General features: G+C 57.4%; 7 protein-coding genes and 1 non-coding gene across 8 annotated transcripts; 1 reads left to right on the top strand and 7 right to left on the bottom strand.

Moving 5' to 3' along the window:
• Positions 1-1,019: 1,019 nt before the first annotated feature.
• Positions 1,020-2,084, top strand: TRAVEDRAFT_75032 (NAD-P-binding protein; the record flags this gene model as incomplete). The annotated part of the gene is made up of 4 exons (XM_008046077.1): positions 1,020-1,044; positions 1,098-1,553; positions 1,606-1,663; positions 1,718-2,084. The coding sequence occupies 4 exons, from the start codon at positions 1,020-1,022 to the stop codon at positions 2,061-2,063; spliced, it is 885 nt and encodes a 294-aa protein (XP_008044268.1). The 3' UTR covers positions 2,064-2,084.
• Positions 2,085-2,108: 24 nt separating this feature from the next.
• On the bottom strand, positions 2,109-3,582 carry TRAVEDRAFT_174772 (mitochondrial carrier). Its single transcript, XM_008046076.1, has 4 exons — positions 3,368-3,582; positions 2,763-3,191; positions 2,317-2,705; positions 2,109-2,254 (listed from the first exon to the last, which is right to left on the bottom strand). Exons 1-4 carry the CDS (start codon positions 3,569-3,571, stop codon positions 2,233-2,235), a joined length of 1,044 nt encoding a protein of 347 aa, XP_008044267.1. The 5' UTR covers positions 3,572-3,582; the 3' UTR covers positions 2,109-2,232.
• A 317-nt stretch (positions 3,583-3,899) lies between these two features.
• TRAVEDRAFT_53139 (uncharacterized protein) lies at positions 3,900-4,572 on the bottom strand (the record flags this gene model as incomplete). The annotated part of the gene is made up of 3 exons (XM_008046075.1): positions 3,900-4,125; positions 4,178-4,338; positions 4,408-4,572. 3 exons carry the CDS (start codon positions 4,570-4,572, stop codon positions 3,900-3,902), a joined length of 552 nt encoding a protein of 183 aa, XP_008044266.1.
• Positions 4,573-5,038: 466 nt separating this feature from the next.
• TRAVEDRAFT_31827 (uncharacterized protein) lies at positions 5,039-5,722 on the bottom strand. Its single transcript, XM_008045846.1, has 4 exons — positions 5,643-5,722; positions 5,413-5,579; positions 5,237-5,355; positions 5,039-5,181 (listed from the first exon to the last, which is right to left on the bottom strand). Exons 1-4 carry the CDS (start codon positions 5,697-5,699, stop codon positions 5,177-5,179), a joined length of 348 nt encoding a protein of 115 aa, XP_008044037.1. The 5' UTR covers positions 5,700-5,722; the 3' UTR covers positions 5,039-5,176.
• Positions 5,723-9,162: 3,440 nt separating this feature from the next.
• Positions 9,163-9,747, bottom strand: TRAVEDRAFT_24145 (ricin B-like lectin; the record flags this gene model as incomplete). Its single annotated transcript, XM_008045788.1, has 4 exons — positions 9,163-9,170; positions 9,223-9,350; positions 9,405-9,568; positions 9,619-9,747. 4 exons carry the CDS (start codon positions 9,745-9,747, stop codon positions 9,163-9,165), a joined length of 429 nt encoding a protein of 142 aa, XP_008043979.1.
• Positions 9,748-10,891: 1,144 nt separating this feature from the next.
• Positions 10,892-11,881, bottom strand: TRAVEDRAFT_53137 (NAD-P-binding protein; the record flags this gene model as incomplete). The annotated part of the gene is made up of 5 exons (XM_008046074.1): positions 10,892-11,059; positions 11,125-11,183; positions 11,236-11,646; positions 11,735-11,812; positions 11,869-11,881. The coding sequence occupies 5 exons, from the start codon at positions 11,879-11,881 to the stop codon at positions 10,892-10,894; spliced, it is 729 nt and encodes a 242-aa protein (XP_008044265.1).
• A 300-nt stretch (positions 11,882-12,181) lies between these two features.
• TRAVEDRAFT_t217 lies at positions 12,182-12,273 on the bottom strand. Its single transcript has one exon. It is a non-coding gene; the product is annotated as a tRNA-Lys (tRNA).
• Positions 12,274-12,735: 462 nt separating this feature from the next.
• On the bottom strand, positions 12,736-15,970 carry TRAVEDRAFT_53136 (uncharacterized protein; the record flags this gene model as incomplete). The annotated part of the gene is made up of 17 exons (XM_008046073.1): positions 12,736-12,838; positions 12,905-13,218; positions 13,273-13,452; positions 13,507-13,550; positions 13,601-13,682; positions 13,733-13,829; positions 13,886-13,922; positions 13,981-14,080; positions 14,138-14,239; positions 14,296-14,347; positions 14,406-14,570; positions 14,629-14,839; positions 14,895-14,992; positions 15,045-15,156; positions 15,220-15,250; positions 15,309-15,725; positions 15,827-15,970. The coding sequence occupies 17 exons, from the start codon at positions 15,968-15,970 to the stop codon at positions 12,736-12,738; spliced, it is 2,289 nt and encodes a 762-aa protein (XP_008044264.1).
• Positions 15,971-16,035: the final 65 nt, after the last annotated feature.

Raw genomic sequence — 16,035 nt, 5'->3', positions numbered from 1 at the left:
CGGATGCCACAGGGTATGTGCAGCGAGTCATAGCGCATCGAAGAGTATAATTTTTAGGACAAGTTCTGCGGAAACCGAGGCTTGGGGGTCCTGCCGAGAAGTATGGGTTATGACGGTTTCGCCTGTACCGTGTCCAGAGGAACGAGTAGTTGGTGAACGGCTGATGCGTTGATCTGTGAGCACAACGAGAAGTTCCTGGGCCCAGATCTCAAGATGATAGGTACGTACGCAATCCGCAGCTAGAACAGGAGAAATTGGTAGATAGACGCCTTTGTTAGGAGTCATACAACCGCGCTCGTTCGTGGGCGATATCGTGCCGTATATGTGGAGGGCCGTGAAGTGGAATTTTCTCTGGCCTGTCCCGTTTGTCAAAAACATTACGGCCACGCAGAGGCTGAATAGCATAACTTGTCAACGTGCGTGAAGCGCGACTCTGGGCAGTGGTTGACATACTCTGCAAGGTGTGGTGGTTCAGATCGGCGGGCGACTTCTCTTCGCAGAAGCCCGGGGTATGAGTCGAGATAGCAAATTCAGCAATCTACGCGAAGGGTGTGTGAGTTCGGTCATACTATACAGGCCAGACGATGTGAAATTGTACCAACAGTGCCCCGCCCAATGCGGCCACCTGCGCATTCGACGTACGTACCCAGCAACTCTTGCCTTCCTAGGCCATTATACGGTGACTCGGGGACGCCAAATCAGGCATGCGGCGGGTTCGGGCGGAGTAGAGCCGCCTACTTCCTGTCGGCACAAGAGTTTGCAATACATTGCATAGGCAGAGTCCCCAGTGGAAGCCTGCAACCATTCGAACATCGCGGAGTCGGGCGGAGGCTTGACAATCACCGTGAAGCGGGATTTGGTGTCGGGATAGGGCTCCAAGTGGAGGGCGTTGAGGCGAGCGTCGCGCAGATGTAGAGCATTGGCTATATAAGCTGTGGTTAAGAGAGCGGTGGGCGGCACACGCACTCCAACACCTTCTGCCGACAATCTTGACGCTTCAAAGCTCGAAGATTTACAGCATGTCTACTCCGCGCGTTTGGTTCAGTGAGTGTGTACTACTAGTACGCGGAAGGAGAGACTCACAGGAACGTTCGCAGTCACTGGCTGCTCCTCTGGCCTCGGTCTAGACATGACCCGCGCCGTCCTGGACAAGGGCGACATCGCCGTCGCCACTCTACGCAGACCCGAGGTGCTCGCTGACCTCAAGGCCCAATACCCTTCCGATCGCCTCCTCGTCGTCAAGGTCGACGTGTCCGTGCACAGCGACATTATCGCCGCGTTCCAGAAGACGAAGGAGGTCTTCGGCCGCATCGACGTCGTCGTAAGCAACGCGGGCTACGTCGTGCTCGGAGAGGTCGAGGGCACGCCCGACGACGCCGCTCGGGCGTTGTTCGAGGTGAACTTCTGGGGGGCGACGCATGTCCTGCAGGAGGCGGTCAGGTTCCTCCGAGAGGAAAACGAGCCCGGTAAGGGCGGGCGAATCATCCAAATCACGTCGGGGACGGGACTGTTCGGTTTCCCTTCGTGCGGGTTCTACAGCGCCAGCAAGCATGGTGAGTCGTTCTGTAGTTGGGCTCATAGCGTCTGGGCTGATAGCTCGCCAAGCCATGGAGGGCCTCACAGAAACCCTTGCAGGGGAGCTCGATCCCGCCTGGAACATCAAAGTGAGTCGCATTGAACGGCACCATGACTATCCCAAACTCACCACGCACGGCAAGGTCACACTGATCCCCCTCGGGGCATTCAGGACCAACGCGATGACTACCAGTATCGTGCAGGTGCCTCCGCTCCCCGCCTACACGAAGTCTGATCTCCAGTCGGCCAAGAACCGCAAGGCCGTCCTGGCGGGCGGGACGGATAACCAGGACCCATCCTTCCAAGTAAAGGGCGACACCTACAAAGCCGCGCTTGCTCTATACCGCCTGAGCGAGCTGCCGTCTCCGCCGCTGCGTTTGATGCTTGGGAAGGAGTCTGCGGTGGGTGCGAAGGCTAAGGCGGCGAGCCTGCTGGAGGACGCTGAGAAGTATGCGTCCTGGTCGGAGGGACTAGAGAGGGATGAGTAGTGTTAGAGTCGGTATCCGACGCCCACGGCCAGTTGATGTGCACGGCGCAATCGTGTATCTTGTCGCATTTGGAGACAACAGGTTTATAGCACCATCGCTGATATCGCCCGATCCCTATATGCGCATATGATACAATGCGAGACTGGAGTCTAACGCTCTATTACGAAGATCACTTCGTCTTGTCAGCCCATCTAGTACGACAGGATATCAGCATCCTCCGTGGTATCTGTTAGGGCAAAAACGTGGAACTCACATATCCATGAACAGCTTCCACAGGATAGAGAACATAAGACCCTGCAATCCGTTGGCCAAGATTCTCGTCTTCAGCCCACGGCCGAACAAGCCCTTCAGGCCATCCGTCGCAATAACCGCCTCCGCAGCCGCGAAGTACCCGATGCGCGTCTCGTTCACCTGGCGGTACGTCTTCACGACACGCAACGAGTTCGAGATCGTGTCCGAGACGACCGATGCACAGAAGCCGATGAAAGCCTGGCGAAGGAGCTTCGTGCCGAGGTTCGTGGGTGGTGGCAGGACCTCCTCGAGGAAGTTGTACGTGCCGAACCAGGGGTAGTGCCCAACGAAGGTCGCGGCCGCAGTCGCGAACGCGCCGTACCAAAGAGTGCCAACGCCGTAGCGCTTGACCTAGCCCGGAATGTCAGACAACACCCAGTGATGAGCGCACTGCGTAAAAATACTCACCCTAGCGCGAATGATAGCCATCCCGGCCCGGCCCTGCGTCTGCATCGTCGTCTTAACGGTGTCCACCGGCGTCAAGATCATACGGAATGCCGCCGCGGCGAGAGAGGCGAAGACCGTCTGAATGAGCGCAGGGAGCTTCTTCAGGAACCCGTTCGACTGCAGGAGTGCAAGGATGCCGGCGTTCGCAGCGGTATCTCCGAAGCGAGAGACAGGCCCTTGAATGAGCGCCGCGGTAAGGCCTTGGTAGTAACGCGTCCAGCCGCCGTCTGCGTACAGCGTCTTGATGGCTTGGGTGGTGGTAGTCCCGTAGCGGTACTGGTAGTTCATGACGGTACGGAGGGGCATGAGGGTGAGCACTTGCAAGACCATCGCTGCCGCGCCGCTCAGTCCGCCACCGAGCGCGCTCTTGAGGGCCTTGCCGAGGTCAAACTAGAGGCCACCAATTTAGCATAGGTTCCAACTGCCATAAACGAGCCGGGGTCATGACACACTGCGGGCGATCGCACTGCAGAGGTCATGAGATACCACGGATGATGGTGCTGGAGCGCCGGCCTCGACCACCGCGTATGATAACTGCGGTACCACCCTATTCGCTGAGTACTCACCTCGACATCGTCCGCCTCGATGAACCCCTTTATGAATAGTGCCAGGAGCACCACACCGACAACGGTGAACACTGCGTACCACCCGATCGTCCACCAACTGCGCTTCTTCTCGGGCGGCGCGGAGGCCTCGGGCTCACCTGCTTCAATATGCGACTCACGGCTGAGGAGAGGCTCTCGCTCGTCGGTGGGTACGGTCTCCGACATGCTGGAGATGGTGGAGGTTGAGTACAACGTGTGAACGCTGACCGAGCGACCCTTCGCGTCTCCCCCCGCTCGCGCAATGCCTATCTTATCTTATCTACGGTACCTTGAGGGCACTATCTCATCTAATCTGGGGTTGCGTGGTTGGCCTTCCCCTTTTGACTCTCCGAAATGTCATCGACCTCCTCTCACTCCCGTATGTTCTGCACATCAATACAGTACTCCCACATGGTTAAAGAGTCATACATTATCACAACGAGAAGTACACATCACACATGCCGCACAAAAATCACCTTCGTACCCGATGCAGCCATCCCAACGAATCATACACTCAAGCAGACGACAGGCAGAGCAGGCTGCTCACCAATCCCGTGGTCCCGAAATATTGCAGATTGTGTTCTGCGGCCCCCATACGCAAGACTTCGCAAGGCCTGTCGAGGATCCAAGATTGGTGTTTGTAGATGCCGCGCGCATCGCACTCTACACCCGCGACCTTCAGCCTCGGCAGCCCGTCCTCATCGACCGCGATACAATGCCCAGCTTCGGGGAGTACCAGTCTAGTGCGAACAATGTTAACAAAAACTTAAAATTGACTTTATGGACCGCTACCTGATGACTGAGGTGTCCTCGTCGTCTACGACGATCATCCACGACGTTGCGCAGGTCGTGACGATGACATTCGCATCCAGAGATCTTTCGTCGACTCCTAGGAATAGGCCCGTCTCCACCTCTTGTATCATCCAACGCGATCCCGCCCGGAAGAAGCGCCACTATGGTACACCCGCCTCAAAATCAACCCTGATTCCGAAATGCCAATACACCGGAGGCCAAACACGTACCCTTTGCACTTTCTTCTGGGACTTCTGTGTCCCCTGTGCCCTTACATCCGTCGTGTCGGTCTGGAGGCACAGCGTCTTCTGACTCTCTACACTCCTTAGGGTATATATCTCGCCCTCCTGAGGACCGTGGTAGAGGTCTGCCTGTACCTGCGTCGTCGGGGACATGATGGGCCAAAGGTGCAATTGCCTTCAGAATAGAGACTCAGAGAGAGAGAGGTTCGTGTGTATGCCGCGGGCAGAGGACAGGGATGTTGCTGAAGCTCCGAAGCAGGTTCATATAGTAACTGTTGCGCCCTTCGACGTTCAATCTTCGACGTTCCAATCTACGCCGCTGCTTCCATGCTCCCAATCCACTCTCGAAGTATTCCTTAGTACTTTGTGCGTCCACACGTTGCTACCTGCTGAGAGTATCAGTTCGATATGGCGCGGATCGTGCCTTCGAGCGATCAACCTCGCTCTCACAATACTTGCAACGATAATTGAATTACTTACACGCGCTGGGCTGATTTTGAACGAGAGCCTTCGATAGTGCGCTCAACATCATTCTCCATGCTGTTTTCGCCTGAACTCGCTGTTCATTGTAGCCTACACTATCAACATACGTAGCGGAGGTAACATGCAAAGTCCCGGTGGTACGCGATGGCAAGTCCTTCGAGCCGAAACAGGTGAGAAACCGAGCAACAACGAAAACTGATGATCGACGAAGTGTCCATTGGCAACTGACAGATACCCTCGCCTTCGTCTAGGTGTCGGCACACCTCACCCATGTTTACGCTGCGAATCATCGAGCGTCAGTGCCGCCATCAAGAGCGATCAGCGAATCGTTCACCTTTCTCTAGCCGCCACTGCTGCGCCTCGCCGCCATCCCGGAGGTCTCCCAGCTTCACGCTGGCACCGCTGCTCCCGACTTGCACGCACAATTGTGCCCCGGGCCCGGAGACAACGAGTCTGAAACAGAGGACTTCGTAAGCTCGTTCTTCCTTGTCGAGGCACATGCAAGCATACCTGACTGTAGACGGGTCGCGTGCAGGGTATAAGTCCCATGTCGTCACCTCGCGGGTAGCCACGACGGACGCGTTGGGGCGCGGGGTGCCTTCGACGCTAAGGAACAAGCCTGTCGCGACGCTGCGGAAGGTCCACCCGCTGCCTGTCTCGGCACGCTCTGCGACCCACTATAGTGCACAACGAAGAAGGTACGTCAGCTCTGAGTAAGATGGAGAGCAGGAAAATCTTACCTTCTGGTTGTCGCTAGCGTCCCAGGCTGTGCTCCGGACGGAGGACCAGTCTTTCATGGACAAGTCGAGGACGGTGCGCGTCTTTGCCTGTGTGAGGCGGTATGTGTGGCCAGACTCGAGCGTCTCGGTCTGTTGTGCGCGCGAGTTCGAGTACATGGTGATGTGTAGAGGTTTGTGTTGAACGGTGGTGGAGCTCGGTGTCTTGGTGGTGGCGTCGGTCTTGATGTGGTAAGTCTGCGTGTGGGTCTTTCGTGTGCCTGTGACAAACGAGGACGAGGGCGACGACGAGCTTGCGGTGATGCTGGATGCCGGTAGAGGACTGTTCCTGTCCAGGCGGGCCTTTATATCTCTCGAGCCCCTCTCGCTCGTTCCGAGTGCACCAATATCCTTGCGCGTGAAGCATGACACTTCATCTGGTCATGGCCCTCGCCCTTCGCGATCGCTCAGGCTGGACTCGCGCGTCCCAGCTGACATCACCCCCACCTATCCACGTCTTCGCACCTTCGTACCCCCGTACCCAGCACCGCCCCGGACCACCGTCCACCCACCCGCGCGCACGCTACGCCAGCCGTGCTCAGGCCTAGACCGCACCCGCGCCATTTCGGTGCTCGTACGTACAACACAACCCCCCGATCGCCCCGCCAGACCGGGGTGCCCCGTTACTGAATGCGGGCAGCGGCGAGCGAAGGCGTCGCAAAATGACAACTCCGTACTCATACTCTCATGTCCGTGGTATCTCGACCCCTCTGTCTGTCGTGGGCGTTACGCTTGACCACTCATACAGGCTTCTCGGCTTCCAGTCTTCTAGCCTCGCAAGCATATCCACCACGTCGAGATGCACGATCTGCTCCGAAGCCAATGGCACATCGCCAGCAGCTGGCCAGGCGCGCTGGCTATCGGAATTCAGAGGGGCCCCGCCCACTCGCACCGGGGCGGCGACGGCGGGTGCAACTCTGAATGACTGGTAACGCGCTGTCCGGAACGAAACTAGGGCCCAGACGCGCCCGATAACACGTCCCGGGACGGCAAAGCGACAGGGTGAATTGGGGGTGCGCTGCGCGTGGGGTTGAGTTGCGCAAAGAAGGGCCACGGGCGCGACAGCGGTGGAGGTGGTAGTAGCCTTGCTGCTCTTCAGGCCCAACTTTTCCACCCAGCCGGGCAGGCAGGCCCCCACGCGGACGCGCACTTACGGCAAGAGCTTCCGGGTGTGCTTGCGTCCACGCGATGCACGCCCCCGGATGTGCGGGCGCGCAGCTCCGCGAAGCATCGCGCAGAGCAAAGCAGAGATGAGATGCGCATGCGGCCAGATGCGATGGAGATGCCGCGCGCGCTCTGTGCTCCTCAAGGCTCTCGCGCGCCCTCGCTTCGCCGACATCTTCCGCTCCTCGATCATCGAGCCTGAGAAGGGTAGGCACGTCAGTGCTGGCGCCAGGGTTGGCGAGAGGACGGGAACCCACAAACACGCTGGGCCCACATGCCTCGTACGCGTACGCGGTGGGATTTAGCATCACGTACAGACCCCCGGGGCGCCCGCGATAATTCCCTCTTTGCCACCCGAGCGTTCAAAGTTCAGAGCGTAAAGTTGCCGCTCCCGCTTCGCGCGCTGTGACGAGGACCACGTTCGTCCGCGCGGCTTCTACAACGCGAAACTCGACCTCTAGAACGCGCGCGCGTGCGCTGCGTCACGATCGTCCGCCAAGGCACGCTCGATCCTCTTGTGCGCGTGCGTGTGACGCCGCGATGCTAGTGTTCGCCGCAAGGCGCCCCGGGGTGCCTTGCGATTGGACATGGGGCCTTATCATCGCGGGGTCGTGCATCACGAGAAGAGCAAGCTCCGTCTGCACGCCAAGGACGGTGCGCCCGTTCGCTGGCCAAGCTTCAGGACGCGATGTCGTCTTCGCCGCGGTGCCTTTGACAGCACCGACCTCCGTGCCGCGGCGCGGTGGGTGCGGTCTGGGCCTCTGGCGGCGGCGACGAAGACGAAGACGCGGACATTCAGGCGAAGTCGAAGGAGGGATGCAGTGAGTACGTAGGTGTTGCGTGTATGACGACGCGAGAAGGCAGAGGCCTAGAGCTCTAAGCCGCAATGTGCAATGTACACATTCTTGAGCAATCGGCGCCTGTATCTTGAACGTTGTGCAATTGGACAGTAGTCAGTCCGAGCGTGTCAAGTTCGAAACGCCATAGAAGCATACCACCGGCGGTACGGGTGCAGTTGATGTCGGAGAGAAAAACACTGGTCAATCCTGGTATTGACCCCGCAGGCGACAGAGACCGAACTCACCAACGTACGATGCGCTGCGATCGCATACACACACAATCCGGCGGCCGTCGTGGGCGATCGTCCTCACACAGTCAAGCAGCTGATGCTTATACACTGCTGCATGACCGCGCGCGTTGCGTCGACATCGGACCGGCGTCTTGCCCATGATCGCTCCACGAGCTCAGCAGACGCGAGGTGTGTTCGGCGGACCCGGGTGGGAGCCGTCGCGGTAGCAGTACGCGAGATCTGGGGGAGTCTTTGCTGCGTCCGACATTTAGGCTTTCGTTCCGTTTTGACTTTTTGAGCTTCAGAAGGCGTGCTGGCGATTTGCGTGATCAGATGGGTGACACAGTGCGAGGGCATGACTTCCACGCACCGAAGAGTCGCCGGCGGACTACATTGACCAGCGGGGCAGCCTCAGGGAATCCGAGGTCGCGAGCTCTCTGTGGGAGGTCAGCCGGTCCCAGAGGTTCGTAAAAGGTGCAAGGCGAGGTTGGAGTCAAGGGCTTCTGTCTCTGTCTGGCTGGGAAACGCATGCGGTAAGGACGACAGCCGCCATTAGCGGGCACATGTGTTTACGCTCAAGCAACCTTGAAGGTCACCAGGTGGGCGCCGTGGAGCATAGTCTAGAGGTCTTGGCCTAGGCCGCATCATTTCTACATGCCTGAAAGGGACTCATAAATGCACCGACCTGTAACCAGTGACCTGGCCGCAAACTCACCTGACGAGTAACGAACCCCCTTTGATCGATACATTCACGCACCGCAATACTCGTTATGAGTCGCAACGTACGGGACAAAGCGGCGAGCGCGAATAGGTACGAAGTATCGAGGTACAACCTGAACATGGCAATTCAATTCATTTGAGACCATCGCGGGATGCGGTCGTAGTACCGAGATCATCGCTCACCAATCAGCGCACACACTCCCTCGACATGTCTCCCCTGATTCGGTGTCGGACCGACTGGACAGGAATATTGTGCCGCCGCTCCCAGTATCTTGCTGATCATCGTGCAGAAGGCCGATTGGGCTCGAAACAACCTCACGCAGATCCTAGCGCACGATACACGTTTTGACGTGCATACGAGATAGATCCGATATCGAGAAGTACTTCCGGGGGCATCGGGACGACGTCGCTATATCGAACAAATGTCCGGAATGAGAGTTGAATATCTTACAGCGAGTACACGTTCATTGGTATTATACAGGGCTTGTTATACACAATCCATTGCGGTGCGGGTATGATTCCCGGAGTCGTTCACGCAGCTGCGTAAGCGTGAGTATATGCGGTCTACATGACAGAGAAACTGCGACTCACCCTCCTCGAACTTCCACGTCTGGTTAGTACCACCCTCCCACTTCTTCCAGAGGGTCACAGGGGTGCCAGGGTTGGGGTTACCGTGGTCGCTGAGGTCGAGGCAGAACTGTGTACCCTTCAGGAAGATTCTACTCGCACACAATCAGCATCATCCAGGGCGTGTCAGAATGAAGCGAACAAACCTGAAGACAGAAGGGTCACTGTGGTCGGGCTTGACCTCCCAGTGCTGGCCCTGCGAGGTTGCGATGACGGGCGCGGAGTTCGATGGTTCGCCGTCGATGCCGATGTACAGGCCCGTCGCAGCGTTCTTGAGCTGAAAACCGTCGCCGTTCTGCTCGAGCGTCCACTGCATAACGAGTCAGACGGCTGCGGATGCATTGAAGGACAGCTAAGTACCTTCTGGTTCGAACCGCCGCTCCACTGGTACCCGGTGATGGGCGAGTGGTCCTGTCCTCCGGAGAGATCGAGGACTGTGCCACCCTTAGCGTTGATGATCTGGTAGGTCTTTCCGGCTTCGAAGGACATGATGTATGAGGAGCTTGATGAGAAGTCGAGGGTGTAGTGGTGATTCGTCAGAGTCGTTTGTTAGACAAGAGGCGGTACGGCGAGGTCTTATAAGGCATCGATGGCGGTGGGGGCCTGGTTGACATCATCGGCGTCGACACGATCGAAGGTGGTGACGCGAGCGTCGATGAGGTCGTCGAGGAACGTTGATGAGGTCACCTGCAACGCAAGCGCCCCGCGTGAATGAACTCGCTACTGAGGTTGCCACTTCGACTTCTGGGGGCGCGGGTATGTTCTCGCAAAGCCGAGACTTCCGTTGCGCATCTCCGTTAACTTACACCACAGTGTGTCGAACATGACTGATCTTCCGCTGATACACGGGGGCAAACCTCGTTGCAATTGCGCTTGTGACCGTTGACATAAATTGCCGACGAACGCGTCATTTGTGAAGAGGAATACATCGAAATTATGAATGAGAGCGCTGCAGCGGAGGTATGTCAGACACGCTGAGCGAGCAGAGAGGACAGAGCTCAACGCTCACTCACCTCTATACTGCGTGATAAGTGTACAGTATCGTACTTATGTGCCCCCTGAGATTCGCATCAGAGTAATCCACACAATCTAAACATACTATCTTCAGAGTATCATGAAGTTAAGTGACCGCCGATTCAGCAATGCAAGATAGAGCCAGCGAGCGACATGAGAGTTTGGGAAGAGTTGCGGAGGGCGCCAATTAGCGGCGCCAAGGCCCTGAACACGAGCGTCTAACATTCCAACCTCTTCACCGCGACCTCAGCCTGTGGATTATTTGAGGTTTCTTGCGTGCAGTCTATCGTGCACGGGCGCCGGGACAGTATCCAGCTGTATGAAGGTAATAATCACTGTCTCCACCAGGATACAGGACTAACTCTGATACTCTATACTCTGAAGGTCAGGGTAACTCAGACTATGCACAACTTGAACACTCCAATTAATTGCGACTCGTACGGCCTAAGCAATCTCAGTATCCTCAGACCAGACTGCATACTGCTCCATCTCCGCCGAGAAGCTGGCGATCTTGGCCCGAGAAACCGCCAGCGAATCCTTGCCCAGCACCAGGCGGAACGGCGGAGACTCCATCTCGCTGAGACGGTAGAACGCGCGCGCCGCTTTGGCGGGGTCACCTTTAATTGATCTCGAAGTTGGGGTCCTTCTCTTCCTTCAGCGACGCGAGCATGGCCTTGCGTGCCTGGGCGGAAGGCAGCTCCGGCTTGGTGTACGCGGGGAGCGGGTCGACCTTCACCATGCTCGGCACGCCTTGAGTCAAGAACGCGCCCAGGAGGATGTCGGTGATCTAGTCGAACCGTCCAAGCTCAGTCACTGGCACCAGATCACTATGTGCGTGAACCTACTGCTCACCTTGATGTTCCACGCAGGATCGAGTTCCTTAGCAAGGACCTCCGTAATGCCCTCAATGGCTGCGGAGACGGTCAGCGCGAATCTCTGCCGATTTGCCTGCGCCGTGCTCACCGAACTTGGTCGCGTTGTAAAAGCCGCAGGCCGGAAAGCCGACGATCCCCATGACGGAGGAGATCTGGATGACGCGCCCGCCCTTCCCCGGCGCGTTCACCTCGCGGAAGAACTTGACCGCCTCCTGCATGACATGCACCGATCCCCAGAAGTTCACCTCGAACAACGCACGCGCGACGTCATCGGGCGTGCCCTCAACCTCCCCGAGCACGGCGTAGCCGGCGTTGCTGACGACGACGTCGAGGCAGCCGAAGACTTCGCGCGTCTTCTCGAATGCGGCGATGATGTCGCTGTGAATGGTCACGTCGACCTTGAGGACGAGGAGGCGATCGGCGGGGTATTGAGCCTGGAGGTTAGCAAGAACCCTATGCGCCTGGCATCGCGCCGACACAAGCAAGCCGTAGTTCACCGCTGGTATCGGAGAGGACAGCGCCAACGCTCAGGGCTCATCCTCCGGGACCGGCTTATTGCGCGCTCAGTGGATGCTGACACCCCTTACAGATCGACCTCGGGCTTCGCCCGAAGGTGTCTCCGATAGTGGCAGGCGCGGGGCGAAGATCCCACTGAAGAACAGTGACTTGTGTGACACATCAAATTCCTGTATGGACAGGGGATATTTGTGTAAGTTCCAACCACTTTTTGACATAGTAAATCAAAAGGCTTCGACTTGTGTTTTGAGAGACCTTGAAGCGTCCGCTTGTAAGCGCCCGATGGGTTGCACGCAGGATTTGATTTGTCTCCGATGGGCTTCCACATCCACCTGAAGCTGTAATACGAGTTTATCATGTACAATTCTATGTTCATCCCGCAATTCGATTATTTGTGGCCTCGGAACGTCGCAGAGGAAGTTGTGGATGCACGTGACCAACGCCCGCGTAGCAATTTTTTATTTTCCCGATTCGGAAAGGATCCGGCGAAGAGGCAAAAAAGTTGCCTTATTTCCTGTAGCCCACCGCGAGGGTCGAACTCGCAGCCTTCAGATAACCAATACAACCAGTTATAAGAGTCTGACGCTCTATCCGATTGAGCTAGGCGGGCGGCGAATGTTCATACGTTGTGCCAAACATACCGCCCCACGTAGAGCTCGAGACCCCCTCCCTTCTCGAGAGAGCACCACTTTCAGAGAGGATTTAACGAGCGGCGAAGGATCACACAACCGAGATAAATCAGGCTGACAAAACGTGTGCGAGTAGAGGGGATTCCGGCCTGAGGCCATAATATATCTGTACAAAACAAGTACATGGGAGACTCCAGGCGACTTCACTAAGATGGGTAAGCTACAATGTATAGGCGAGCGCCTCATTCCACTAGAGACTACGACGACGACGAGATGGAAGGAGGCGAGAGCGAGATGGGGTCTATATATCACAAGGGCTGGCACAGATCCAAGGGCGAGTCTCGAAGAAGAGCCTGGGAGAGCCTGCATTATCCTCCTTTCCTACTAGAATGCATATCCTGCGACACGAAGGCAGCACCCTCGCTGCTAAGGGCGGGTACAGCTCAGCCGCTGATGATCGGTGCGGCCATGTGGTATTGGAAGCTGTTGTCGAAGCCGTTGGGGATGTGCTCCGGCACGGAGGGCGGGGACTCGGGCCACGAGAAGCTGCATGTATATTGTGAGCATCGCAACGGACGGGGCGTGCGCGCGCACGACGACGATACGACGTACCCAGGCATCATCATGTCCTTCCAATAGTTGGGGTTCGCCAGCGCGTTGAGCGGGCCCCACGTCTCCTCAGGCTGCATGCCAAGCTGGAACGAGTTCTGGCCGTTCACGGCGGCGTACGACGGCTCCATGTCAAACATGGGTTCCGGCAGCGACGAATCGGACCCGGTGAAAGACATCGGGCTCGTCGCCGTGACATTGTCGTACACGCCTCCGGTACCGTGGGCGGGGTATTGCGGTTGGGGGACACTCTGCGCGGAGGAGCCGGAGGACTGGGACTGATACGCGTTCGAAGAGGAGCCCGAGCTGTGCATGTTCTGTGCCTGGGGCTGTGAAGGGGGCCCCTGAGAATCCGGAGAACGTGAACTCACCGCCAGGTGGCGGTGCTTCCTAAGGAGCCCGTGAAGGAAGCGCGAGTGCAGAGCGGGGGTGTGGCGTTCGTCGATGGCGATGTCTGGGGAGCGGAGCACGTCGATGAGCTTGCTGATGAGGTCGAAGATTTCGGTCTGCGTTTCTGTGGAGACGAAGCTCGAGCACTCTGGGCGAAGCAGCTGTGGTACATGTGTATCAGCATGTGCCAATGGTTAACGCCGCTATGTATTCACCTTCAAGAGGAATGCGGATGCGAAGGAGGCAAACACGAAGTGGGCTAAAACCGCTGTTTAGTATGGCAAACGGTAATATGCATAAACGATGTACCATCCGGGGAAGTGCGCATATAACCAGACGGCGCCAGGGTGTCGATCAAAGTGACGATAACTGACTTCGCGGACTCGAAGCACTGTAACAAAGATCAGCTTCCAGTGTCGCGAACATGGCTGAAGGGCGGACCTTGTCAAGGAACAGTGAGTCCTCAGGTCGGAAGCCGCGCTTGAAAGCTTGTTGGAACCCGAAGGACCACATGACCAGTCTCGAGTAACCGGTGAGGCTGTTACGAGCAGACGTCAGCACATGTACCGACACTGGAGACAACGTCTTGCGTACAATGGAAGCAAGGCAGCGCGGAACTTCAGGGCATTGTCTGCGTTGTTACGAGTGAGCTTCGCCACAATGTTTTACAACGATAGGTCGAGACGAACCAGTCAAGTCAGAGTCGCGCTTGAAGCGCTCCGACCATTCCTTGAAGTACTCCATCAACTGGTTGTCGTGGTCGACGATAGAGGCGCGGAAATCCAGGTTCTAGACAATGATGACATGGTCAGGGCTCGTCGCATCGACAGGACGCATCGGATGTACCTGGTTCAAACCGGTCGGTGTATCAGGATCGGAGTAAATCTCTTCATGGAAATGTGCCATGATCCTGAGCATCTGCGCGTATGCCGAAGTTCCGATGTTGAACTGGAATACACGAATGTGTGAGCCCAAGCAACGCCGGGAAGCAGGAGACAGCGTACTGGAGCATTCCTTGTCGACCGCTTGTACCAGTCGGCAGAGTTTCGGATAGTGCTGAAAGGCACGTGTTGCTTTCAGCACCAGTTACGGGAATCATCCTAAAGATACTCACTAGTCCTCCTTGATCGTCGCAGGCTTGCCAAATTGCGTTGCCGTGGACCTGTCCAAGTTGTAGCAGAGGATCCACACACGCTGTTGGTTGACAAGCTCGCGCTCCTGTGCCTCGGTCTTCGGCTTGACGTTAGACACGACGTGCAAGTTCAGATCCGTGGCGATCCTAAAAAGGCGACATGAGGACACTGTGCGCCAAAGTAGCAAATGCACCAGAGGCGTACCGGATCGCCAAACCGGTGTAGAGCCAGTTCCTGTCTTCCTCCCAGCGCCGCGCGGGCACGCCGTACAGACTCATGAGCAGGTACGCCTGAGCCAGCTCGACCGACTTCCAGCCGTTGAGAAGGCCTGACGCGGCAGCGTGCTTCGCGAAGTGCATCGCGATGGGGTAGATGTCGGACTTCTCCTGGTAGTATCTAGACGAGATCGCACAGACTGAACGAGCGCTTGAGCAACCCTTGCATACGCATATAATCCGACGTCTACTCACTAACTGTGAACAGGAACGGGCAGCGGTTGAACGTCGTCGCGGGAGTGTGCAGGGCCGGGTCGAGCATGTCGCAGTGGATGTTGATCTTGTCGAAGTAGCTGTACAAGCGATAAATCCAACTATATGCGCTTTGTTTTCTCGATCACTTACATCTTGAACAGCTTGTCGACGTCGTCCGGCGTGACGAGGCCGTGTACCAAGATTTCCGGAGGGCTGACGCTCTCGATCATCGTTGCACGGAGACCCAGGTTGAAGGCGGGACCTAGATCAAATCACCAACTAGTGAGTATACAATCACAGCGGTATCCGCCGCCGCCACGCTGACCAGGCTCGAAGAACGTCTCGTTCGCAACACCCTAAAGGCAGCATTGTGAGCGACGCCATTCACACAAACGTGTACCCGGGTATACGCACAACATCATCGTCCGAAGACTCGTTCTCCTTCGGCTTCGCACCCGACTTCCTGGGCCGTCTGCGCGAGTTCTCCAGGGACAGCTTCGCGAGGAGACCCAGCGGGACCGTCTGGTCCGGCAGCGCTTGCGGGGTGTCCTCCGCGTCCTTCAACGGCTCATTGTCCTCGTCCTGCCCAGCGCTACCCCGCTCCGTAAGCTCGTTCGCGCCTGCATCGTGCCACTCCTCGTCGGACTCGCCGCTGTGTCGCTCGCCGCGCGAATCGAGCTTGAACGCATCGGCGGACGTGCCCGCGGGGGGCACGCTCGACTGCAGGCGGTCAAGGAACGCGATTACGTTCTGGTTGTTCTGGTCCGTCGGCGACGTCGCCATCCGGTACGAAGCGATCGACATCGGCGTGGCAAGGTACGGGTTGTGAATCTGTGAAAAGCGGCGGCCCGCAAACGGCATGTCAGCATCGCGCACAAGGCGGCCAGGGTCGGCAGTCGGCTCGCGCCTGCGGCGTTCGGCCCCACACGCACCTGCTTGAGAAGCGACTCGATGATCGCGTTCTTCTGGCGGATCTGGGCGAGGAGGTATTCACGTTTGCTGTGGCGGGGGAAAACGAATGAGTACCCGTCCTCTGACATCTCATCGGACGAAAACGAAGACGAGTCGGACGACATCGTGGGCGGGACACTGGCTGCGCTTCGTTCGACACGCACACGCACGAACGTCGGCGGGAAGGGAG

Source organism: Trametes versicolor (genome assembly GCF_000271585.1).
Source record: "Trametes versicolor FP-101664 SS1 unplaced genomic scaffold TRAVEscaffold_13, whole genome shotgun sequence".
NCBI classification, from domain to species: Eukaryota; Fungi; Basidiomycota; class Agaricomycetes; order Polyporales; family Polyporaceae; genus Trametes; species Trametes versicolor.
Note: the sequence above shows the minus strand (reverse complement) of the source record. Positions and strands in the feature narration are given on the sequence as shown.

What these genes read in the sequence shown, in the direction of transcription:
- TRAVEDRAFT_174772 (XM_008046076.1), bottom strand. Translation starts at nt 3,571, where the DNA reads ATGTCGGAGACCGTACCCACCGACGAGCGAGAGCCTCTCCTCAGCCGT. An exon ending in TCGAGGCGGACGATGTCGAG is followed by an intron (nt 3,192 to 3,367) that starts GTGAGTACTCAG and finishes GGTGGCCTCTAG; the next exon opens with TTTGACCTCGGCAAGGCCCT. An exon ending in TGGCTATCATTCGCGCTAGG is followed by an intron (nt 2,706 to 2,762) that starts GTGAGTATTTTT and finishes ATTCCGGGCTAG; the next exon opens with GTCAAGCGCTACGGCGTTGG.
- TRAVEDRAFT_31827 (XM_008045846.1), bottom strand. Translation starts at nt 5,699, where the DNA reads ATGAAAGACTGGTCCTCCGTCCGGAGCACAGCCTGGGACGCTAGCGAC. An exon ending in ACGCTAGCGACAACCAGAAG is followed by an intron (nt 5,580 to 5,642) that starts GTAAGATTTTCC and finishes TGTGCACTATAG; the next exon opens with TGGGTCGCAGAGCGTGCCGA. An exon ending in CGCGACCCGTCTACAGTCAG is followed by an intron (nt 5,356 to 5,412) that starts GTATGCTTGCAT and finishes CCTCTGTTTCAG; the next exon opens with ACTCGTTGTCTCCGGGCCCG.